At 37.3% G+C, this 25,940-nt stretch overlaps 1 protein-coding gene across 31 annotated transcripts in view; it reads left to right on the top strand.

Annotated features, from left to right (window-relative positions):
* The window catches only part of sorbs2a (sorbin and SH3 domain containing 2a), a 72,012-nt gene that overhangs the window by 9,355 nt on the left and 36,717 nt on the right, over window positions 1–25,940 (top strand). For 6 of the 31 annotated variants that reach the window (XM_081611519.1, XM_081611608.1, XM_081611647.1 and 3 more), the window contains exons 1-4: window positions 3,773–4,341; window positions 10,137–10,287; window positions 23,227–23,282; window positions 24,222–24,311. In XM_081611519.1, coding sequence (XP_081467645.1) covers window positions 23,273–23,282; window positions 24,222–24,311 — 100 coding nt within the window. In that variant the 5' untranslated portion in view covers window positions 3,773–4,341; window positions 10,137–10,287; window positions 23,227–23,272. Of the gene's footprint in view, window positions 1–3,771; window positions 4,342–10,136; window positions 10,288–23,226; window positions 23,283–24,221; window positions 24,312–25,940 lie in introns of those variants that run through there. The other 25 variants (XM_081611896.1, XM_081612089.1, XM_081612084.1 and 22 more) reach the window with 12 other exon arrangements.

Raw genomic sequence — 25,940 nt, 5'->3', positions numbered from 1 at the left:
ATTACCTGACAATGTCCTCTTGTAGTCAGATGCCAGCCACACATTCAGCACAGAAGTGCTTCTTCAACATTGACCAGACGAGTGGGCCTTGGTATCAGCTGTTCCAAATGCGGTTCACTTTGGAAGGCATCAGTGGAAAGATGTGAGAGAGTGCCACTGCTAAGATAAATAAGTTATTTTCTCACAAGCTCTATGTGCCAGACCACAGTCCTTAATTCTAGCGCTATTCTTGGAGTCTGCTTTGATAGGGTTGAACATTAGATAATTTCAGGCATGAAGTGGATCCTACTTCATGCCTGTAGCTGAATTAAGGCCTTGCTCAGATACAGATACTCTGAGTGAACTATTAAGTTTTAGTGTCACATCCATGATTAAACTGTGTGTATCTTGTATCCAAGGTCAGATTTTGGTGTCAACACTGGACTTCCCTAAATGAATGACGCATGATGGTGAGCCCTCCATCCCTTTCTTGTCTATAGAAAAATATTCCTGTGAGGTGGCCCAGCTAACTTGACTACTTTTCCAATAATGTACATGTGTATGGTCTTCTGCTCTGCTCTCTGTATGTCTACACCTCTATCACCAGTAGATTTCTGCATACCAGACATAATGTGTCATCATCATATACTCAGGCCCTCAAAATGCAACGCTGATAGCATGTCTACGGATAACATACCAGCTATAAAAGGCATCCCTTTGACAAGTTTCAGTAAAGACCATATATTTTGCTCATAGGAGTCGGCGATGAAAGGCCAAACGCATGCAGGCATGTGTATATGGGCATTCAGAAAAACATGTGTGCACCCTCACACACACACACACACACACAAACACACACACGCACGCAGATGTGGTCTTGGTGACACTGCGGAAAAGGTCAGCAGTTCTAAATCTGTGGACCTTTAAAGATGACAGAGAAAAGGGTTCTTTATGGATATAATTGATTCTGCACATGATTAGGTTTAAACAGATATATGTAGTTTGTAAAAATCTCTGCTGATCAGAGATTTTTTATTTTTTTGCCAAATTCTGATCTCCTGGTTTTGTAGAATTTTGACCTCCAGTACAAGTTTTCTTTAAAAAAATGTAATTAACAACATTAAAATAATATTTGTTTCTATCCTTACTATCATGGCTAGACTGTAGTTATTGATATAAGAGCAGAAGTGACATCACACTCTGTGTGTTAAAGGTCTTACTATTTCAAAATAAAGATTTTTTTAAAACTAAATCACTAGCCTGCTAGCCCTTTGTTTTATGTTTGCTTCGTGCAAAAGGTCTGGACTCTTGGCTGTTGAGAAACGGTTGCTTTCTGTTGAAGTTTTAAATTTTACCCAATTGCTATTGTTAGGCTGTGATGTATGTAATGCACCAGCTTAATCATGAACCTTCTTGAAATCGAGGTCAATGGGACAAATCCGACGGTGCACAGAAGGGAGATGAGAATTAAGTAGAACTGCATAGGAAGACAATGCCCATGTTAGCATCATGTACCTGCCCTTACCAGAGTTAGCATTAAGTATAAATATCAACCTCTATGTGTATTTCCTAAAACAGAAGTCATTATTATACTGTGAGATTTTCAAAAGGCTGCTATCCTTCCTAAATCTAGCATTTATATGATAGCATTTGGAACCTCAGGAGATTAAAATGGACCTGCCCTGTAAAATAGCCGTCCTTAAATTTAAACGATTCCAGATCAATTCTGCCCTTTGTCTGTTCAGTAAAACTTCCCTAAGGCAGGAAAGAATTGACTTCTTGTGGCAGACCTCCCTTACTGTACTTCTGTACTCAAAAAATAATATTAGGTATGAATAATGGAATTGATCAAAACAAAAAAAATTAACAAAATGGCAAAGGAATAATGAATGAACAGCTTTAATGGCCCCATATATGTTTGCTTTTAAATACTTTCTGAAATCTTTTGTACTTTTTCCTTATTTTTAAAACATCTCATTGATAATGAAAACAGTTGAATTTTCTTGCTAGTAAGAAAATTCAGCTGTTTTAGCAAGAAAATTCTTAGTGATAAATAATAGTTGTACTTTTAGTACAACTAATAGTTGTAAGTTTTTCTTGTGAATTTCTAGAATTGATGTCTGTCAAATTATTATGCATATAAAATGACAGGGCAATGAATTAAACTTTTACTTGGATTTGATAATTAATATATCATTAAACTGAATTAACTACAATTTATAAAAAAATGTATAATAATATTAATAATAATTGCAGACCAAGATGTATGTTTATGTTTGACTGCGACACAAAATAATTACCAAAACAATTGAGAATGTTTTAAAATATATGCAATAAGTATTGGTGCACAGCACTGACAATTATTGCATTCATCAAATATTTACAAAGGCTGAATCGTGTCCTGCAGATGAGAGTATTTCCTTTTTGGACTTAATCTGACATTTCCTATTTTAGAAACAGGATTTCTTACAAACACTTTGCATACAGTTTGAGTCATTTTGTCTTAACTTTCACACTGAGAGTTTGTAGTAAGCTGGACGAGAGAGACATAGTTTATAGACTGGTCACACAATATTATAGATACAATATAATGAAGTGTAAAGGCTGCATTTGCTGTCATAACAGTAGGACATCTAACATTCTCTACACTCCTGGATCCAGTCTAAATATTTTAACAGGCTGGTGAATGTGAGCAGACTGACAGGTTCAAAAGATTATTACTTTATAATCAAGTTATTTAACATCTAATTGTGAGTCAGTTGGGTGACGAAAAACAAATGCAGTGTATTCTCTGGTTTGCAATTAAACACATAACTCCTAATTTAACTTAGCATTTAACTTAGCATTTAGCTTGCATCGCAGTTGGCTTTACAGCAAAAATGCCAGTTGTGGCTTATAACAAGCTGTGGAAAACAAAGTATCTCAACATAAATCCATAACTTTTACCGAAGTTATAGTAAGTTGTTTGGTAAAAATTTATTTTACCAATGAATTTTTATGGATCAAAGGCTACTAATGTACTGTAATTTGCATTAGTAAAAACAATGTTTTAGTGGACAGAGCACCAAAACTGACCCCAGCCCAGGGGCCCACACCCTTGTAAATCCCTACCTACAGTATGTTCAATGCTTGTAAAAATGTACCCCAAAAGACTTGCAGCTGTTGCTTCAGCAGAAAGATATTCTACAAAGCAAGACCCGTCTGTTTCATGTGACAGACCGGCTGTTCCATCAAACACATATGCATCAAAGTTTTGGTAATGTGACGAAATGTAAAATATTTTCCAGGGTATTTAATGAACACGGATGCATTACTCACAGATGGATGTGTTTAATAAGTTAACAGAGATGTTTCCTTGCTGTAAGGATTTGAATAACTACTGAATCTTTCTAGCTGGTGCAAGGTGAACACAATTCACTGACATATAAACCCAGCAGGAATCCTGGTATGCCTTTCAATAAAAAAAAAAGACTCACAGCAATTCTCCAAGAGAATATTGGTAGACCAATGTGTATCAAACTATATCTTCACACTTCCTTTGAAATATGACAAGATCAGAAATGACAGCATAATTGTTTCAAAGCATGTGTTTACTCCTAGCAACCCCCAACATTGTACTGATTATAATATTTTGTTAACCTCTACATAACCTCATACAAGTATGAGGTCAGCTGTTGTTTCTCCTTTGTGAGAATACAAAGCGAAGTGTTACTTTCCTGTCAGGGAGCCGCACACAGGCCTGTGTCCTTTGCCAGCACTGATTGAACCGCGGGCGTTGCCATGGCTACACAGTGGCCCAATGAGAGGCTCGCGGTTGTCAGCTGCTGAATGAAAATAACAGTGGCCATTTTGCGCATGAAGCCGCGGCATCATTCACTTAATAGCCAAACGGAAACGGAAGATTCTGACCATTTCTGGACGTAGGTGGTTCGGCAGAGTTTATCAGCACCGCGGTGCGGCTGGCGCGCCTGTCGAGAAGAAAGAGAAGAGGAGGAGGAAGAGGCATTCGGTGTAATAGTGTCGCCACTCCGGCTGCTGTTGCGTTTGTTTGGTGAGAAAACGGACTAGGGACAGGTTTCCCCGCCTCACTTTCCTGGGCCTGTTGACCCCCCATGAGAGAGAGAGGGAGTGAGAGAGGAAACGGTGGAGAAGGAACTACCTTTTAGTTAGCTGAGCTGATCGATACCGAGCAGCGTTCAGCAGCGTTGAAAAGCAGGTGTATGGTTTCATCACACGGATGCAGCACCAGCTCGCGCGTATCGCCTCTCCGCTGCTGCCGAAGTGAGAACTTTTAATCACCTCGCATGCTGAGGGGGCTGGTTTCCTGCTCATATCTAAGGACTGCGAGGCAGTCGTTTTAAGGTAGGTGAGCACAGTTTTCAACTATGTTGTTAACGCTCAAATAAGCCGCAACGGACCAGCCTCGATGGAGGCTCAGCTGTATAGTAGGTAAACAGCTTAGACGGGACACTTTTGTGTGCTTAAAGGCGTTACTGAGTACAATACTGCCCTATTATAGACCCAAACCGAGGGATTCTGCTCAGTCGGGATGCGGTTGGTTGGCTGTTTCCATAAACGTGCATTCCGGTGGATTGCTGCTGCTGCTGCCTGTTCATCAAGGGAAGATGCGGTCAGGAAGATGGTGAAAGCTGCAAGCACAGGCTTCTAGGCATGTGGGCAGATAATTACTGAGTTTAAAATGTAAAAGAATGAGAGAAGGGCGTGAACTGAACAAGTCTGGTGATTGTAAACATGAACTGAAATATTCCCCCTTAACCAACACCCCAGAGACCTGGGGGGGAATCTGTAATGTTGGCTTGGATTCACACAATGGTGCAGACTATTAGTGTGGTGGCATGGATACCAGAGCTGGACTCTATTCTGACTTTCTTACATTGTCATTGCAAGTATGCAGTTGTGTGCAAGGTTATCTTGTGCTTTTTCTTAGCCAAAAAGGAAAGAGGGAAAACAAAACTAATGTTATTGTGGAAGGTAAATAAGGAAGATAAACATGTTACATTTCTAAAACCAACAATGCAGCTGTTTTCCACCAATTAGGTATAATTTCAGTATATTTTTGCTCAAACCTTACCAGAGAATGTTAGGTCTTTACAGAAGCAGCATCAATTTATCATAAACAAATTAGCATATGTCATATAAAATGAGGGCAACACAAGTATTTTAAACCATACCATGAAATAAAGATAGTCTTTTCAAATTTGCAAAAAATAAAGAAAAACTGTCACAGCGTTTAAAGTCATTTTAATAAAATTCCACATGGCAGAAAGAAGGCAGCTACACTTTCTCCTTGCTAGCTATATGGAAATATATTTGATCTTAAAAAATATGAAAAGTCATGGTGTGGCAACTACAGTTTACAAGTTTATACTTTTAAAGATACTTGCTGCACATTTAGCACTTGAAAACTGCTACATTTAGCAGGAGTTCTATTCTGTTTTTTATAGAGTATGAAAATTAAAATGAAAAAATAAACCTTATAGAATGCATTAGTATAACAGACGCTAGAGGTAATTATACGACGATGAAAGCAAATCTCATAATTATGTAGGACTAAGCTGTTGAGGATTTTATAAAGCATTAAAACAACTTAAAATAAATCCTAAAAAAATGCAAAGACTTCAAAATACTTTAACTTTCCCCTTTTGTCCTTAGTCTCTTAAGTGAGACAGATGTAAAAAAAAAATAATGTTCCAGTTTCCTTCTGTTACCTGGTATGAACGGATGATGTCATGAGGAAAAGATTGAAAAGGCCAGCGGTAGAGGCTGGTATCTGCAGGATCCATTTGAATGCCGTGTTACTAGGTAGAGTGGGGAGGTGCCCAGGGTGCACAATGTGTAACACTATCACTCCGGGAACCTCACTGTTCCCGGTGAGGCCTACCTGTGTGACTGCCTGCTTTTCTCTTTGCTCTTTCTCTTTGTTTTCAAAATCGTAGTTTATACCCGTTTGTGACCACATGGCCGCGTCTGGCAGAGAGGAAGCAACACAGCAAGATGCAACATGAGCAACAGTTGGCAGTTGTCTGTCTCAGAAGGGGCTGCAGGACCAATAAACCTCTCAGAGGCCTAAATACACACTCCCACTGAGGGATCATAGAACTTTGACGTGATTAATGGTCAGCGAGGGGAAGTGTCCGTCAGCTTTAACTCACATCTGTCAGTTTAGGGTTACATAAAGAGAGAAAGTGTATTGTTCATATGGCAGAGGGTGAGAGTGATGGGAAGAAAGCTGACCAGTTGCAGGTTAATTTGGAATAAATAAATAAAAAAATAATCATCCATTTGCTTTGAAATGACATATTTATCATCTTGGTTCACAATCCATTGCATCATGTTATAACAAATCTTGTTTTTTTATTTTTATTTTCTCCAAGATTTAAGTATTTTTGAGCGACACATATTCCGTCTGCTTTTTATATCCTGCCACTTACTTATCTGCAGTGGCAGGGCCTTGCAGAAGCTGATAATGAATTGGGTGTTGAAACTGTATGGTGAGACCACGTCGACGCAGATACTGTAGTCTGGAGTGGCTCATAGGTCAAAGTGTCACTGCTTTTAGATTTGTGCCAGTCGCTGCAAAAATAATCTGCTCTGGAATGTTTTCAGATTCTTAAGTTTGTTTATTTATCGTGAATAGTCAGTCTATAAGCAAAACCAGGTATTCTTCTCTAAGGCTAAATTTGCAAAGTTTATGTAGATGGAATAGAGAAATGTATGTAGAGTCTCACTTATTGGTGGTTGTAAAGCAATGCTGATGTGAGATGATAAAGAGCGGGGTTGTTGATGGGGTTTTAGGTCAAGACTTCAGTGCAGGACTTTATTGGTCCCCTGATGCAGCGCGGATCTGTTCGGCTCCAGGGTTCAGTCATTAGCACCTGTCAGTTTTCAGCTTTTCACCATACCTCGGTGATCCGCTGCACGTGACCGGACGTTTCCTGGAGCCACATGCTGGTTTGTCAGATGCAGGCTAGCTAAGTATTTCTCAAGCTTCAGTGTTAAGTGTTGCTTAAGTCTCATTCATGCACGTATGTCAATGTGATTTTGACATTATCACACCCTCAGGGGCAAAGAGATAGCAGACCCAGACAGAGCTGATGCAGGATCCATAAAATAAGAAGCATCTCAAGTCATAGAAAATTATTGATAATTTGTTTTTGTTTGGTAAGTCACAGTACAAGTTATTTTTTCCAACTACTTTTGATGTGGAAAGTAGTTATACATTGATAATACATTGTTTAATGGATTTCTGAAGGTTTTGTGCTCTCCCTGAACAAATTTATGACTCCCTAATTTTTGTGTCTTTTGTTTCTTGATTGAATCTGAGTTTAAAGAAGGAATGGGCATGAAGGGATTCTAAGGCTTAATAGTTTTAAACCGCCAGAGTGACTGGAGGTTTCTCTGACTGTATGGAACATAGTGCAATACGATGAAGTTTACTCTAGCCAGATTCCTGTGTATTGTATCAATTAACCTTTTTCTTACTTGCACTACTATATATCACAATGGAAAGGTCACCTGTGAGTGAGTGAGGCAGAGCTTCACAATATAGTGGATCTCTATCACCATCACAGTATCAGTGTGTGCAAAATCACATTTGGACAATGAATAATTAGAATTAATATTAAAGAGAACATTACATTGCAAGCATGATGCACAAATAATTCTGTATATTTTTTAGAATTTTGTGCAAGTTGGATGGACTGACTGCTGTTAACATCCACACCTGATGTATGTTTTTAGTGGCTCAGATACTGAAGCTCACAGTGAACAGTCACAATGGATTGTGAATTTGTAAAGACAGAAGAGAGTCATGCAAATGTGGATTAATCATATTGAATCATCTCAGTTATCAGCAGTAGTGTGGTGATTATTGTTCCTGATGTCATAAAGTGACTGAAAAGTTTTCTGACAACGTTCTGCAATTTGATTTTAAGATTTCTGTCACTGCTGAAATGATTGTGTCATCAGCATATCGCTGAGGTTAGTTCCTGTCCAAGCTCAGTATATAAACAGAATAAAGTGGGCCTTCAAGGAGCACCGTTAGAAATCAGATGTAAACCTGTGACAATAAGAAACTAATCAATTAATTGCATGATCAATTAAAGTAAGCTGGATAATTTCCATTGTGATTGTTAATATGTTTTGAAAGGAAGTATAAAATGGATTATACTATTTATAATCCATTTTGTACACAGTTTCAGTTGAGCGGTTTTTATTTCTGTTTTATTTATTGTTTTTGGATGTTGTGTTTTATTTTGGATATTTAAATATATAACAGTTCCAGTATTAAGTATTCATTTCAAAATGAAACTTTATTGGTCTTTGGGAGGGCGAACCTGGATTATTATGAATACATTACTTGAAAATAGTCCCAAAGCAACAATATTGTTTTTTTTGGAATAACCTCCAAAACAATTGATCTTTATTTTAGAGAAAACTGCACTGGCTGCAGTTTTCTGGTCGATCACCAGTCATGAATTAAAACCCCAATTCAAAAAAATCAAGACCGATTCATAGTTTTGGATTATTATTTTGTCTATCTTCACCCATTAACTGTCATGATGACACTGGTGTCCTCAGGGACTCTTTGGATAACATGCAAGTGTTTTCAGGGTGGCAGTTGAGGGGTTTTAAAACACAGATAATTAATTTTTAACATTTTTCATGGCTATTTCACTTTGTCCTAATTCAAAAATAAATCTTAGCAATAAATTTAGGATTAGCTAAATTTGCCAAAGTTCAATTACTGTCTTCTGACTTTATCCTCACTTACTACAAATGAAGCTATATCCAATAACATAATAGATACAATTAAATTAGAAAATTATAAACATGTTATTTTAATAGAAATATGGATAATTTTTCTGTTTAAATGATAACAGTCGGTTTACAGTTTTCGTCTATAGATTTAGGATTAACATGATACTGTGATAACAAGATACCATGAAAATGTGTTACTTTGACTCAGTGTTATCCAACCGTGAGAATCTCATATTGACCCAATGCTTAGTTTGAAGGGGCAAAATAGCATGTTGCACAGTAGCTGTCTCACTGGTTTTAGGTATCCAGGCTCGAACTCGGTATGAGATGCTAATAGCAGTAGTTACATCATCATTCTGGGAATAGCAGGGAGTCTGTGGTCTAGAGGTGCTTCTGGCTGACCTCTCTCCTGTGTATATTCAGCCTGTGTGTGGTCATTTCCAAATATACATACCTGTATGGATTACACAGCGGGAGGATTAGAACTGACACGCTTTAGTTGACACGTATTAATGTTTACTGCTTTGTAATTAATATTTACTTTGCCTTGTTGTTTTGATTAGAAAGAGGGAAAAAATGCATATCAAACGTTTGTAGTGTGACATGTTTTATATGTGATCAAAGATCATATATATATATATATATATACAGTCTCTGTAAATACCTTTACAGAGACTGTATTTCAGTAAATATTGTATATTACCTGTGTATATCTGCACATGGTTGTTCGTCAAAACTATTTGTCCAGGTAAGTTCTTCAGTCACTGACAGTAAATCTGCTAGCAAAGACCTGAGAGAAGAAGCTGTGTGGGAACAGTTTGACATTCCCAGCAGGGATTTTGTGCGGAAAAGGCCACCTTACATCCGGGCACTGTGTGACTTAAAATCCCACAACAAGACACAAATATGAAAGCACTCCAGGACACATCCTGTGATTCCTGCTGGTTCGATTTTAACTTTTCAGAGGCACCGGGACCTGACGGCATCTGTACCACAGAATCACCCGGTTATGTGTCTGAGTCTGTTCGGACTGTATTCAAAAACGTAATTCAGTGTAATCGCTTTATGTAAACACGTATGTTCATAGGGTGAGGAGTACACAATAATATATATGTCAGTGGTAAAATAGAGATAGTCAGCCCTGTCACTTAGCCATCCCCCCGCATCTGTATACACTGAGGGGGTAGGTGGGGGGTGACTTTCCAGCCTCGTAGACGAGCATGCCTAAGTCTGAAAATAGCCGTATCTGATCACTGCTTCGCCCGAATGGGGAACTCTTTTTTTTTTTCTTTTTTTTTTTTACTCCGTCACTCCCTCCCTCTCTTTGGCTCTCTCCCTCCAACTTTCTCCTTCTCTGTTGTCTATGTGCTTCCCAGGCATTAAACGGGATACAGTCAGGGAATAAAGACGGACACCAGAAGGAGACACTTAGCCTGAGAGGGGGAAAAACAGTGGAGGAAGGAATTATAACTCACCAGTCAACCTTATCTGACTTGTGATAGTTCCCAGCCTTCTGGTTTTATGACGGTAAGAGTGACATTTTCTTTGCTTGGTGGATGTTTGCACCTGAGCTCTGCTGATATAAAAAATCCGAACTACTATTTTTTTGTACTTTTGTGTATTTTCATGCCAGAAAACCCACATTTCTTTTCAACTTTTGCAAATAAGTTAACATACCTAATTCATATCAATGCTTTTTTAATTATATCTGCTTCAATTTTCCTCTTAAATAAACACACGCGCACACACACACACACTAGAGGTGTGCCGATCGATCGGTCACCGATCATAATCGGGCCGATTTTCGTGAAAAAGTGCATGATTGGTGATCGGCGATCATTGGCTCTTGTTGCCGAAACCGATCACCTGCATCTCATTTCGCAGCCTGCCTGTGCAGCTGGTCTCCTCTTTCCTTCACTCTGCACAAACGCGCAGCAACAAATCCTAAGCGATGTGGAACTATAACGCACTGAGTGAATGGGGAAGTTTGCGTGTTGCGATGGAAAATTGAAGCATGTCAAAATGCATCAACACGACGAAGCTAATACGACATAAAAACAATGCCATACTTGACGGAGTTTGGCTACATCGAGGCTCACTGCAGTAAAAAAGACATATGGAGGATCAGAAAGCAGGTAAAGCAGCGCACAGCTACAAACACACCCGGATTAGCATGACAGTCAGAAAGCTAAACAAATAACCCGCAAAATTATTTAAGTCTTCGAGCTGCGATGTAAGACGCTGGTTCTGCTCTCGCTGTTGAACCGCTGCTACGCGCTACAGGTAGTAATATTTCACAGACGGAGCGCCGCTTCTTCTCCACCTGGTAGTGACTCTCACACCAAACCTGTTTAAAGCTGCAACATCTAACCTAAAAAATAAATTTTACATACGTATTAAAACTTTCGCTGTCCTAACATGAGACAGATAATCTCTAAAAAAATAATCAATCTCCTCCCTGCTCTGCATAATTACTCCGCTCAGTTAGAAACAGACACTCAGAACTAGCAGTAATCAGCTAGCCGCCATGCTATCAAGAAGTTTTCATTCAGTAACTCAGGATTGTTTATTGTAATGGATCCTGTATTTGTCTTTGCACGTTAAGTTTTATACTTGAATTTTTTTGGCAATGTTGAGAGGTTTTTTTTTTAGGTTCTTTGCATTATTTAGCCTCTTCAGAGCCTTCATATGTTATCAGTCTGTTAAAGATAGTATTACCGATAGCAGTACAATTTGCAGAATGCCTGTTTTGTTTAGTTTTCATCTTGGAAAAAGTTATTAAAAACAAGTTTTTGTCTAAATTAAGGTGAATTCATGGTTCCTTTTTCCACATAATGTAACCAGTAGTGTTTATGATAAAAAAATAATAATAATTATGTGATCGGTATCGGTGATCGGCCCTCATGGGTGATCGGTATCGGTATCAGCATCGGCATCGGCATCGGCTGGAAAAAACCTGATCGGCACATATCTAACACACACGCACACACACGCACACACACACACACACACACACACACACACACACACACACACACACACACACACATACATGCGCACGCACACACACACACACACACACACACACACACACACACACACACACACACACACACGCACACACACACACACATATATACGACGCACTCATAATAGCTCATAATAACAATGCTCCTTACCAGTTTTATATTTGCTTGTTGTAAATCATATGAAGACTGTAACAGAATACAAATTAGGCGATCTGAATAGATTTTACAATCTATAAACCAGAAGGGAATTGTATTTATCTCCTCTTTTGAAAGCCACAATTGCAGAGTATGGTTTAGAGTTTTTGTTGTTTCTGACAGTTGACGAGGAAAAACAGTGCTGAATAAAAATAGTGCTTCCTTCCACAGCCACCTCAGGAATAGCATCAGGGAATAACTTTACTTTGGAAAGCTGCTCGCAATCTAAGGTTTGATGAGCAATTTAGCTTTAAATTTAAGAATAAGAATGGATTTGTTGTAAAACAGTCCACACAACTATAGAAGGCACAAGAATAGACTTGCACAAGAAATAAAATATGACAATAGGAAGGAAGAAAGCAATCATATTAAAGACCAAAGCTGACTGAAAAGGTAGATGTGAACATCAGCAAGGGAAATAAATACCTTTACAGAGACTGTATTTCAGTAAAATTGTATATTACCTGTGTATATCTCTGAACATGGTTGTTCGTCAAAACTAAATATGAAAAATAATGAATTGGTAAAGATGATAAAAAGGAGGCATATTTCAGACCTGAACCTTTCCTGACTTCCTACCCGGTCATAGTTCCATGTCGTCTCATTTTCATCCTGTCACTTCGACATACTTCCGTCTATTTTTTACACTCTTCTTTTTTTCATGCTCTCTTATTTCTCATTGAACAAAAGCCATGCACCGATCCCTCCATTAGATCAATCTCAGAGGTGTTGTGGAATGTCACCTTGACCCCTGGGGAACACAGTGAGGGGTTGGTTCTCAGCCTCGTTTCAGAGCATTTCAGAGCACCCTTTTGCTCTGTAAGCGTCACTTGGAGCTCCACTCTGCTCTCTGAGAAATATCAGACCGGAGATCTGTTGATTTTGCTGCTACTATCACAGATTCTACCATATCTATTTTGTCATATTCAGTATGCATTTAGAACTTTTAAGATAAAATTGAAATGAAATAAAATGTATGCATGTCATTGTTTATAACAAGATGTATAGAATTAAGGTTGAGCCTCACTGCAGTTGAAAACCTTAAAGTATTTTTTAGGTTTTCAGCCTTAAGTATTTTTTTACATTTCTTGTTGAGGAGCATCTGTTTTTTCTTTCTCTCTACAATTAGAATAAAGCTAAACCAGAAGCTCAGGATTATCAAGTCAATAAAAACCTCACTTTAGTTTACCTTTGCAGTTTAGATGTTCAGCTCTGTGACACATCTTCATGTTTCAGAATTAAGTACTTCCTCCTTATGGTTGTCTCTGTAAAAGTTTGGTGTCTTAAAAAGATTGTAGTTACATTTCATTCACTTTGGGTTATTTTACAGGACAGTTTGCCCATGTTTGACATGAAACAGTGCTGAGTCTATGAGGAGTCTGGTTGTGATGCTGTCTCCCCCAGATAGATTATAAGGAAACAAGTGCATAAGGGTTTTGCCATCTTTGATTGTTTTCCCATTCTTTTCTACCTCATGTTTTCCTATTTTTACCTATTTTTTCTATTTCATTTTCCCTCTTTATTTTGTCTTCCTCTCCATTAACATCAAAATCACATAAACTAACCACATTCTGGGTTCTATATTGGAATGGTAACATGATAAACCCTCAAATTGTCACATCCTATTCATTCACCCGACCCTCTGCCCTGACTTCGAGCAAGAGGAATTGTGTTATATAATTACATTAGTCCTCTCAGGCTGATGGCTCTGCTCGTTAGTGCAGTTGTGATGCAATCTGCAGAACACACGGCCCTCTGTTATTTGCTGTATGGGCAGTGAGTGGGCTTGCAGGGTCAGTGTTTGACCCCCCGTGTCCATTCATACAGCCAGAGGGGGGTCTGCTAATGAGTGGCAAGGTTGAACAAACAAGGCCGATAACGGAGACGTGGTTGGAGGTGGCTGTTGTTCAACTAGTGGCAGTAATGCGCTGGTTGAACAGTTACAACGCGCTCATAAAGCATTCCTTGTAAAGCGTCCTGCATCCCACAACAAGCAGCTTTGTGCTTGTGTGTGAGAGAGAGCAGGAAATAATGTTTGGGATAAACTCTTGTGATATGTTTGCGTCTGTTGGCGCATTAAAGTAATTACAGCTTTTACTTTGATTCAACTGAATTCTTAACATATTTCATAGTTATTCAAGTGTGAAGCAGCTTAAAACTGAATTCCAGGCCGGGAGTTTATAGCGTTATGTAACAGAGATGGTTAGTGAACCTTTTGAAGCCAAACATTTATTTATTAAACTTGGTAGAAAATGTCTAAAATAATCATAAAATGTGGCTAGGTTTCAGATTCAGTTCAATGCTAAAAAATTCTTGCATCTACATTCTTGTGTATAGAATTTTGTGGATTAGACATTGATGTGGCTTCTCAAAATAAGTTTTCTTTTCTGTTAAAACACTTAGTGACTCATAATGTAACACATTTTCCAGAGCACTAAGCACACCTAGAAAAAAAACACATTTGACAGAATACAGGTAACACATTTATTTGTAGCAATATCTGTTTTTTGTAAAGCTTTGATATATTATAATATAAAAGAAGTGAAGGAACAGGAATGAAAATAGGTTTATTTAGCCTTTCTACCATGAGTGACCGTTAATTATTGTATTGGGAGTAGAGGTGATCTCAAACTGAGGATGAAGATTCACTTTATTATTATTTCAAAACAAAGATGGTATAATAACAGAATTAACATTGTAATATGACTTTAGCTTCTCTTACTGGTTTGAACAATTAGTATTTTTGAAACAGAAATCTCCCTATGTAGATTGTAGAAAGTGGACACTTCCTTTTTAACAGTTTCTGTAATCTCTGTGCTTTTTTTTAAATATCTCACTGTTACTGAAAATAGCTAAATTCAAGTATTTTTGACTTTGTCCACCAAAGAGTGTTGTTTCTCAAGCTGGGAGTGTTTTGTGGTGCATTCACTGAATGCCAGACTTTTCATTGGTTAGGGCTAATCAGATTGGTCACCAGGCAGTTTATCTGCATCTCTACCTTTGTTGTTGAAATAAATCTAGCTTTTCAGATTAAATAAATTCATCTAGCCAGACTTCTTCTCATTCCCTCTGGGGTTTTTTTGCACAGCAACCCTTTACCCTCCTCATTTTACCACAAAAATGTACCACTAAAATAACTTGGCTCCAGTTCAGCAAATAAAGAATGCAGCAATTCTGCATTCTGCCTTCTTTTGGGCTTGCTTCTATCCATCCGTCCATTTCAAACTAGATGTCTGGACTGAGATTTATGTCAGCTCTCCTGGGGAGCTTTTTTCTGTTAAAGGGGAATTTCTTCCCACATCTCAGCAGTTAGCGATGACAAATGGTGTTACTTTGCTCCGTGCATGTTTGCATACGCTGTGCCATCACTACAGAAAAAAATGTTCATTAATGCTCGTAGATTTATTTTGAACAGCTGACAGGCTTTTCTTCTGTACAGGAAGGGATGATGAGAACATGTCTGTGTGATGAGTTTAAAGTCTTTTAGGTCTTAAAATAGATTTTCTAAGGAGCTTAATCTGCTGACATGGTGTAAATATCTGTCATTGCCAGAGTGACCACTCAGGGTCAGGGTCCTGGACTGTTATCTCCAATAAGCACTTCATATCTTCTGTTTTGTTACAAATACTCAACAAAAAGGGATGTATTGAAAAGTTTACTAAATTTACTAAAACACTATTATAAGTTAGAAGATTTTTAAATACAGCATTTAAAGCGAACATTGTTTTATGTAAACTAAGCTTATTGATGTAATTCTGAAAGAATTGATGCATCAATAAGTTGCCTATTTGTTCCTTGATTGGCTCTGACCATTATGACGATTTCTTTTTGTGAAAACATTTTTGTGAACGTTGTCTGAGGATTATTCCCATTTATGCTGTGATGCACATACAGAGATAATGTTGTAATCTCTTCATTTTGTGTTTAAATCAACTTAATCTTGTCTTTAAAGTACATGCCACAATTTATTTTCTCTTATTAATTTTCTTTTAAAATTTCTCCAAATTAATTTCTATAGTTAGACAGTCAGTCAGGGAAACTTGTAATTGACAGCTCCCATCTTGTATAAATTCAGAATTCTGTATCAGTAAACATGACTGATCTATTCATACATAAAAGTAAACCTAATATAATGTGATGAGTTCAGCAGCTTTATTTAACATCTTTATGCTGTTTCAAGTAAGGTTCTATTACATTTTCAAAACTGCTTATGTTTTATGTCCTAGGATTCCTATGATTTTAAGTCTTTTTTGTCAATGGCCAGAGAAAGTGTTGAGTGACCAGTCTGGATTCAAGCTTTTGATTAATCAGATAATCTAAACTTGACTGATTTTATAGATCAACTAGCAATTAATTGATAAGCAGTCATTTTCTTAAAAACCTGAGTTTTGTTTTGTATCCAATGTTGCCCTTCCATAGCATGAAGGGCAACCTTTTTCATAATATGTTGAGAAGCACATTGTTATAGTTAACAGTTTTTTGAGCTTGAGTTGTTTCTGTCATCAGTTCTTCACCTTCCTAGCACATCAATAATTTCTAGTTGAGAAGTTGACGCCGCTCCGTCTTGCAGCTTGGCTGAATGAGCACTGTGAAGGCGAAAGTTAGTGAGCTTGTTGAGTGTTTATGTTTTAAAACAGAACCGTATAAAGTGAATTTTGAATCCCACGCTGAACTTTGTTTTTCTTGTTCTGGGATATCTCTGCCATCTATTTCTGTACCAACTGTTTAATATTGACAAACCATTAATTGAGAGTTAATTTTAAGTTGATTAGTTTTTTGAATTCCTAGTAACCAGATGCCACTTTCCTCTCCTACCTTTGGCTCTGAACAGTCCACAAGCTGACTGAAGAAAGGCGCACAAATCATGTTTTTGCAACGATATATATATAAGATTGCTTTTTTATTAATGTATAGGCAGTATAACTGTTAGGGAACCAAGTACAGGTCGGAACTTAATCAAATTACCCTAATTAGCCTGGCTAATTAGTCAGCTGATATGCTCTAATATCATGACACAGCGTGATAACTAACATAACATGCATTATTTTCTCAGCGCTAGCATGACATCTTTATTATCGTGACATAGCCAAACACTAAATTCCACACCCTTGAGCCCAGTTCTCATGCACTATTCAGAACAGGAGTGCATGAAAAGTAACCCACAGACCTCAAAGATGGTTTTCACAATGGCAGCAGAAAAGGCACAACAAGAAACACTGTGAAAGCAGTTTTAAGGACTACTGCTAATAATAAAGAGTAAATGTGCATCCCTCTTCCACTTTGCAAATGGAGGGGTTCACAGGAAAGGCAGGCTAATGCTAGTTTCCTTTTTTCCTAAGAATATCATAAATGACTATAATATGTGTTACTACAGTAGAACGCTAGATGAATGACACATATTACACAACTTAATGCATTGCTGCCCTCTATAAATCATCTGTCAAAACTAAAAGCCATTCTCCTGTTCATAAAATAGACAAACCACTGCGGCTTGTGGGCTGGTCAAATCTACCCATCACCTTCAGATAAATACCAGAATTGATCACTAAAAAACTAAGAACACAAGGACAGATATTATTCACAGATGACAAGTGTCAGGAAACTGATACCATCTTTAGTCTGAACACCTTCGAACATCCTGACAAAAAGATTTTGTGATTTATTCTGAGAGGTAACCCATCATGGGAATGTTTTGAACCTCGTTTATTGTGATTCGTTTGTTTTAGCATATCTTCTTCTTCTTCTATTATTAGATGTGTTTATACCTATTAGACCTGTGTCTAATGCTACAGATCATGCAATGTACATTGTGAGATTAGTTGAAATCAAAAACAAAAATTCCAATGGTTTAAAAAACACATCTCTGTAGCAGGAAAACCTCAGGTATGAGGTTGTGGTGACTGCTAGGCACTAAATATATTTTTTTTCTCCTGCGTAGTTACTAAGAGGTCTGATACTGGAAGTTAAGCTTTTTAGTACAGACATATGCAGTCAGGTCTCAGCAGATTAATGGATCTTGATGGTTTGAGGTTGCACTTAACAGATTTATTTGGCTTAAAGCTCCTACTTGTGTATTTGCAAACCCCTCTGCTATTACAGTCAGTAATTATATCCACGCAAGTCTCCAGAGTGGCCCACCAATGTCTAAATTATAGACAGCGGATAAACCAAGTAAGAAAATAAAAAATAACTTTCAGACATGGAAGTGGACCTACCAAACGCTTTGACCATTGCAATTCCAATCGGATTTGGAGCAGCAGACTAAAAAGAATGAGTCTTTCATTAGAAAATACATTTCATGCATCTTATAACTGAAAGTGGTAGAGAGTTTAATTTTTCTCTCAACACTCGTGCCTCCTTCTTTTCCTATAAATAATACCATGAACATGTTGGCAATATATCAGCTGCATAATAATGAAACATTTATCCCACTCACTGATACGCAAAATAAATTGTTTTGCACTACAGAAAACATCTTCCACTGAGTCTATAAAGGGTTGCGCAGATTTTCTTGAAAGACTTTCAGAAGTCTGTGTGGACAAATGGGAAGCGCTCTAAAGCTGGAGTGGTTCCTTCAAGTGTGCTGCCCGAACGTTACACCATGGTCGCAGCTGCTGTGTCGCCGTGGATCTGTCTCAAAGAAACATGATGCTGCTCATAATCTGACCATCATTTGAATGCAGACAGCCTGCGACGCCAGAGCCATGATTTACTCTTGTGTGTGTGACCGTGTGAGTGCGTGTATGTGGGTGTGTGTGGCTGAGGGTTGCTCATGTTGTGGGGACCTAAATCAGTTACAGCCATGTTATGGAGACGTATCTCCATCTTTTTGGTCAGAAGTAAATTTCCAAAATGTAAATCATTCAAGTTTTGAAGGTAAGGTTAGTGTGAGGGATTTGGTTTGGCAAATGGTTAAGCTTAGAGTATGTGTCAAGGCGATGAATCCAAGGTAGTATAATATCCCTTAAAGTCGAAATAGAATATATGTGTGTTTGCATGTTTTAGCATTTGTGAACTTGTAAACCCAGTTTTTCCAGCAAATACTCCATTATGAGAAGCTGCTGTTCCTTATGAATCCCAAAGTCCAGGCCCTGAATAAAAAAGTGCTGTTTTAGGGTTAGGGTTGTGTGTATGTGCATGCACATATATGCAGTTTGTTTCTTTGATAATATTTTTTTATTGTGGAGTTAACTGGGCTGAGTTACAATCAGGTTTCCAGAACAGAGAATATCCTGTTGTTTCTGACTTTATGCAGATCTAAAATATTTCTAGAAATAACATAATTCACTGGGGTGTTGATTGCATCTTGAAGATGTCACATAATGAGGAAAAAAGTGATAGTATTTCAGAGTTGGGGTTTTTTTCTGAAGATTTTTTAGGTACATGTGACCTTCATTTAGCAGCAACTGGACAGGTAATAGGGAGGAAAGAGAAAGTGAATCATGCTGTAAACTGCCACAGGCCAGGAATTGAACCAGGATAATAATGGATTCAAAGACTACAGAAAGGGTGGGCAATCCTGGTCCTTGAGGGCCAGTGTCTTGCAACTCTTACATGTCTCCCTGGTCTAACACACTTGAATCCAACAGCTGAATCACCTCCTAAGTGCAGGCAGGTTATCCAGAGTCCGGCTAACAACCTCATTATTTGACTCAGGTGTGTTGAAGTTGAGACACATCTAAAAGTTGCAGGAGACCGGCCCTCGAGACCTGGAGTTGCCCACCCCTGGACTACAGCCTCTGGACAAGTAGTGTAACAAGAACTTGTCGTGTAACAGCCTGCAATATTAGAACTTCTCAAGGTTTCTTGTTGAGGTGACTTTTATGTTGCGAGCACCAGCCAGTTATGATCAGCATGACTTTGCCTGATGAAGTTGTAATAAAACTACTCTTAAATCATCTGTTTGGCTGCATTTTGGGCTTCCAGTATGAACGATAAATGGCAACAGAGTGAAAGACACAAATATTATGTTAGCACTGCATGTTGTTCAGATACTGAAAAATGTAGAAAGCATCACTGAACATCTTAGGAGTACATTGAACTACATCACTATTACAGCATAGTTGAAGCATTGACCTAAGGTCTCAAGAAAGGGAAAAAAGGAAGACCTCACTTTGTTGAGTTTATATTGATTTGAAAAAGTAATATTAAAATGTCATCCCATCTCATTCACATGATGTCGGTATCGTGTCTCATTCCATAATGTGAGTTTTTGGTAATGTTACACCTCTTCTCTGCACATGGTGTGCATGCTCTACCAACTGAACCATCTATTGCCCACATGCTTTGTGATCCTCATTTGCACGTTTCCATTGATCAGTGTGTCTTACACTGGCACTTTTTGAAACCAGGTCTGAGAGTGAAGCTTGCAAACACTCCCTGTGTGAAAGTACAAAAAGTATATAAAGTAATGTAAAGTAAGGAAATGTACAATTTAAAGAGGTGTTGCTAATTTTTCTGTTTTCATTCCAAGTGTATATAAATATACCTTATTGTTCTGAAGGATAGAAGTGGTATCTCAGAAATGGCCCCTGTGTCTAATTGATGACAGTCTGGACAGTTGTCATCCTGATCAAATAAATGAGAATGGTTTGCCATCCATCCAGTGCCACTCATCGCTGCAGCCTAATACTAGGGGTCAATACATTCATGTCATGATACGTTTACATACTTCCTCCAAAATAAACACCAATGACAGGCGTGGTTATTAGCACTTTACTTGTCAAAGTGAAATTAGGCCCCCAGGGTGTCATAGTGTTGGAGCAAATGTCTGGAAATACTTGTCATTCTTTGTCATAGAGTGTGTGCTGAGTACATTCTGTCATCATTACAGAAAATCACTGCTGCTTCTATTTATTGGCATGAAGGTAATTTGTAGTGTAACATCAAATATGTGACGACAGCTTAAACAATCGTGTATCGGTTGTTTTTTTTTAAAGTGTGCAAGCTCAAGCACAACATTAAAAAAATCTCTGTTCTCCACAATATATTTATTTAATAGGTACAACATACAGCGGAAAATAATGGTTTGGAGAACCTGAGGTTATACACATTAATACTAGAAATTCCTTCATCTCATCATTCACAAACATTACATCAATATTTGTGTTATTGTGTCAGGGTAATGCAATGTTAGCAGTAATTCCATGTTATTTACAGAAATATGTGTCTCAAGGCAGCCAATAGAGTTGATGCTGCTTGTTTGTGCCCTAAGCCCAGAGTCCCATTTTATGCATTATGTGTTCTGGCCTTCAACTTTTGAAGTATACCCTGCACACATTAATCATGTGCCTTTCAACCACAGTTCAAGGAAAATAGCTTCATGAAGCTAAACCCAACATAGTAATCTGCATCAATATTACCCCCAGTTAGGTTATATGTGTATCGGTTGTTCTTTAAACACTTTGCAGTGATTTTGACACTAAGTGGTAACTGTGGCTCAGGAGGCTTGGATTCATCCTGCAACTGGTGGGTTGCTGGTTCGAACCTGCGCTCTACTTACAGCTCACCTTTGATTTACCATTCAGTATTCAGAACCTTGAATTAGGATTATTTCTCTCTTTAACCCAGTTCAGGTTAGACACTGGCAAATGCTCTGACTGATTCAGATGTGAGTAGACAAGCTAAACAATCACCATTCACACCTGGCATTAAGCTTCAGATAATATTCACATCACAGAGAAGGATGGTCAGACATGCAAATAGTTTTAAAGATTGTGGAATCATCCTACTGATGCTTGACAAAGTTGGATCAATATCTTTTTTATTGTGAGATGTTTTTTGTTTTACTTTGCAAGCACAAGTTACCACTATTTATATAAAAATGTGTCCTACATTACTTTTTGTAAAGCTTTTGTAATGATAAAAAAGACATAACTTGATCTGCTTTCATTACATCTTAAAATGCATGTAATCAGTTGTACTACTTTTTCATTCTGACATCAATATGGCAGACGTGTCTGCTTCAGATTTTTGTGGAGTTATTTTATCTGCAAAACATGACAAGCTTAGTTGCAGTATGAAAGATAGGGACTTTAAACATCAGTTTGAGCACTTAGTCACTAAAATGTAGTGTTTGACTGTTTCATAATTGGTTACTGTGTTATGTTACTGTATTTTGTTTTTATCATGTAAATCACTCGAAATGTGTTATTCAAAATATCTTGACTTGACTAAAGACAAAAGATTTTAACCCCTAATCCTTCTGATGGCACATATCCTACACAAATAAATATTTCTGAATAAATATTTTGGGCTTTTCCACATTAAAAGAGATTTTGTAAATAATATGTTGCATAGTTCAGAGAAAACATGCTCACCCAAACGGTATCTAGTTTAGAAAAAATAAATTAATGGGGCGATTCAGCAAGTAAAAGAAAAAAGGCAACTAAAAGATAAACCTTATCTTTTGTCTGTATAATTGTTTTAGACTAGCTGAGACTAGCTCAATGCTGTTTCCAAAAGTTTTTTTTTCTTTGATGTTTCTCGGTAATGACTGCTGCTTGTCTTAGGATTTATTGAATTTATTGAATTCAAACTATGAAACAAAAATACAAACTAATGTCCATGGCCGTCTCTGAAGGTGGCCAGAGGGAAACCGTCATTGGTGTGTTAGGAGAGCATTCACACCTGTATTTAGGGCAGATGTTATGTCGTGTGTGAATAATGACTGTCTTTATTGAGATTTAGAAAGTATAGTGAATGGTTTAAATCACGTAAATCATGCAACATTGTTTCAACTTTTTTACATACAAATCAACATTTGCCTGTGAATATTCCACTCTGTATAAAACAGTCGTCATCATTTATATTTTCAGGAATTTGTAACTTTGAAACCCTAACGAGTTGTAGTAAATGTTGTAAAGCTACCATTTACATTATAAATAAATCCATATATTGAAAGCAGCAGTATGTAACTTTTATTAAAACAATGTTATGACAGGAGGAGTGCACAGTACTTCTGGCTGATTCTGTCTTGCCAAAATCCAACTGTAAAAAGAAGAACCCAGAAGGCTGTACCTTTCAGAACATCTATCAGTGGTGGGGGTTGTCACAGGTTTTCTCTTTCATGGTAAAATATATGACCATAAAATTCTTTGGCTTACCAAATTATTAAATTATAATATGATGGAGTTGATGCTTTGCTGTGACTGTGTGTCTGAATAAAGAGACCAGCGTTTTTCAAGCTTCTAAATGATTTGTGTTGAGACTCTATCCCTTAGTAGTCTTGTTTGTTTTGCAGGACAGTGTGTCCCCCTGCAGTAGATCAGTAAGAAGTGCTCTTCAGTATGAATACAGGTATGAACACAAAAACAGACATGCAAATAGTTTTAAAGATTGTGGAATCAACCTACTTCCAATGCCAAAGTTGGATCAATATTTTTTTATTGTGAGATGTTTTTTGCTTTACTTTGCAAGCATAAATATTGTTGTCAATATGAATAGAAAAAGTGTACCTTTTTGTTGTGCACTACTTTTTATGGAGCTCTTGTAAAGGCAGTCTGACACTTGTGAAAACTTATGTTTTCATAGTATAACTGTTCAAAGCTCTGTCAGCCACTAATCAGTAATCTATCAACTACACGTCTCAACACAACATGTACCTGTGTCTGTTCTGCCGGGTGGCCTGACTCCATTTATTAATGGACCGTTGTTAGTAGTGTAAAGGGTAACAGTAAAATAGCTTTGCACATAATGATTTTGCAGAGAAAGAAAATACAATATCCATCTTTATTTGTAGAAAGTGAGGTTGTTTAATGGATGTAATTAGCAAAAGATTAAAAGGTAGCCTAGTATGTTTTAGCATGTAAATATAAATATATTTCTGTTTACGTACAGTAACAGTTTGAGAACTGCATTAGTATTATTAAGATCAGGATTTTTTTCTCAGCACTCATTGGATATTGCTGACTTAATTTAGAAGGATCTGTGATCCCTGCACATAAACCAATCATGTTCTTGAATTTATGTCCTGGCAAGTAAGCAAAACCTAATAAACCAAAACAAACCGACGGATGTTAAATCTTGCAAGAAATACTTACTGCAGAACCAAAAGCTGGCGTGCATTGAAATAAAGTAAGCACTTCAAATGCATGTGCTTTGCTCTAACTGCATTTTTGTGTGTGTGTGTGTGTATATTTGTGTTTTGGTGTGTTGTTTTTGCGACCGTGCATGTGCATGTGTGCTTCTGCTTCTGCTTCTGGCTCATTGATCTCGGGCCTGGCTGGGAATTCTCAGATAGTGGAGGAATTGCAAGAAAAAGCGTGGCCTTGTCACTCATACTCTCTCCAATGAAGAGGGTCCAGAGCTCACCAAATTTGGCCACAGGTACTAACACTCGCAACCACACAGATATTTGAATTTTGAGTGGGAAACGTTTTGCTACACTTTAAAACTAGCTTTTTCAAGGGGTTGGAGTCAGCAAAAATATGTTTAAGATATTGCATGGTAGTTTGCTGTTATGTTTTTATGGGCATGCTTGGCTTTCTAAATAAACTATAATTCAAACTTTTATAACACATTTTTTAAAGTTGACTAAAATGGTCACATGAGTCTACATGTCTTGCTAGTGCCATGTTCCATTTATTTGTAAAACACATTGTGCAGTTAAAACAGAAATGAGCTAAATGTAATCATATGCTCCACTTTTAGTGGCCTGTGGCAGTTCTAATATTTGAAGCACCTTACAGCCTCACCATAACTTTTCAGACATGGTTGAATCATAGCAAATAATAATAATTTTTTAAAAAATCACAGTTTCTGCACTTCCACCATCAGTTTGTGCCCTCTTTTTGAATCAGAAACACCATTGTTATTAAAGGCCTATTTTATTTTATTTTTTAATGATTCAGTTGAACCACATTTCATAAGTAATGTCTGTTTCTCATTGGTTATTTTTTAGAATTTTTTTTGTCTGTTCCAAGTTATTTCAGTGACCATTGTGTTTTTTTCTTTCATTAGCAGAGTACCCACTATTTTGTTCATGTGTTAATATGGAAGGTGTTTGAGCTTAGTACTGGGTTGCAGAGTTTGGATTGTTTATTGCAGCCACATGATGAGATCTAATTATAAATTTAATAATAAATACTGAATATAACTGTTAGCTTTATCTGGCACTTGTAGATATTACTCCTTAACCATAAAATGAAATAACTGAAAAAAATTATCAAATATGAGCAAGATCTTTATTATTTTACTGTATGTTTAGTCTAAAACTGTAAATAATAGTTGTGTTTCCTGACAAGTCCATTTGTTTTCCATAATCATAGTACATCGTCTTAACTTTGACTTCAGAAAATTCTTTGGCCAATATTTCTTTAAAACTATGTTTAGTGGGGTAGAGTCTAACAGTTCTGCACAGCTGTAGGACAATGAGGCTGCATCCGAAAATGGTAACACTTTATTTGAAGGGGGGTGAATAAGACTGACATGACACTTTCATAAACATGACATAACATCTGCCATGAACATAAAAAAGCCTTCATGAGTATTTATGACCCAAGAAATCATTACTGATATAAATTTGTTATTAAAGTATTACTGATTGCACTTTAAAAATTAGGTATCTTTATGTTATTAAAGGTAAAGTTTAAACAGTAATGATTTCTTGGTTAATGTCAAGTTGTCATAACAAAGACATTTTTGAATAATGTCAACTTTGTATTAAAAGTGTCATAATTTACCGAATGACGCTTAATGACAACAGTCATAAATATTCATGAAGGCTTATTCATGTTCATGACAGGTGTTATGTCATGTTTATGAAAGTGTCATGTCAGTCTTATTCACCCCCCCTTCAAATAAAGTGTTACCCAGGAAATTAATTATATTGGCGTCAAAATAAATGAAATAATATTAGTAATAAAAGTATTGTGGATGGATTTGCATCCACAATTAACACTTAATTTTTGTTAGTTTACCCTGTTTTTTGCGGTGTGGTTGAGAACATTAAAGGGC

Source organism: Poecilia reticulata, chromosome 1 (assembly GCF_904066995.2).
Source record: "Poecilia reticulata chromosome 1, P_reticulata-male-v2, whole genome shotgun sequence".
In the NCBI taxonomy this organism is placed as follows: Eukaryota; Metazoa; Chordata; class Actinopteri; order Cyprinodontiformes; family Poeciliidae; genus Poecilia; species Poecilia reticulata.
This window is presented reverse-complemented; position numbering and strand designations above follow the sequence as displayed.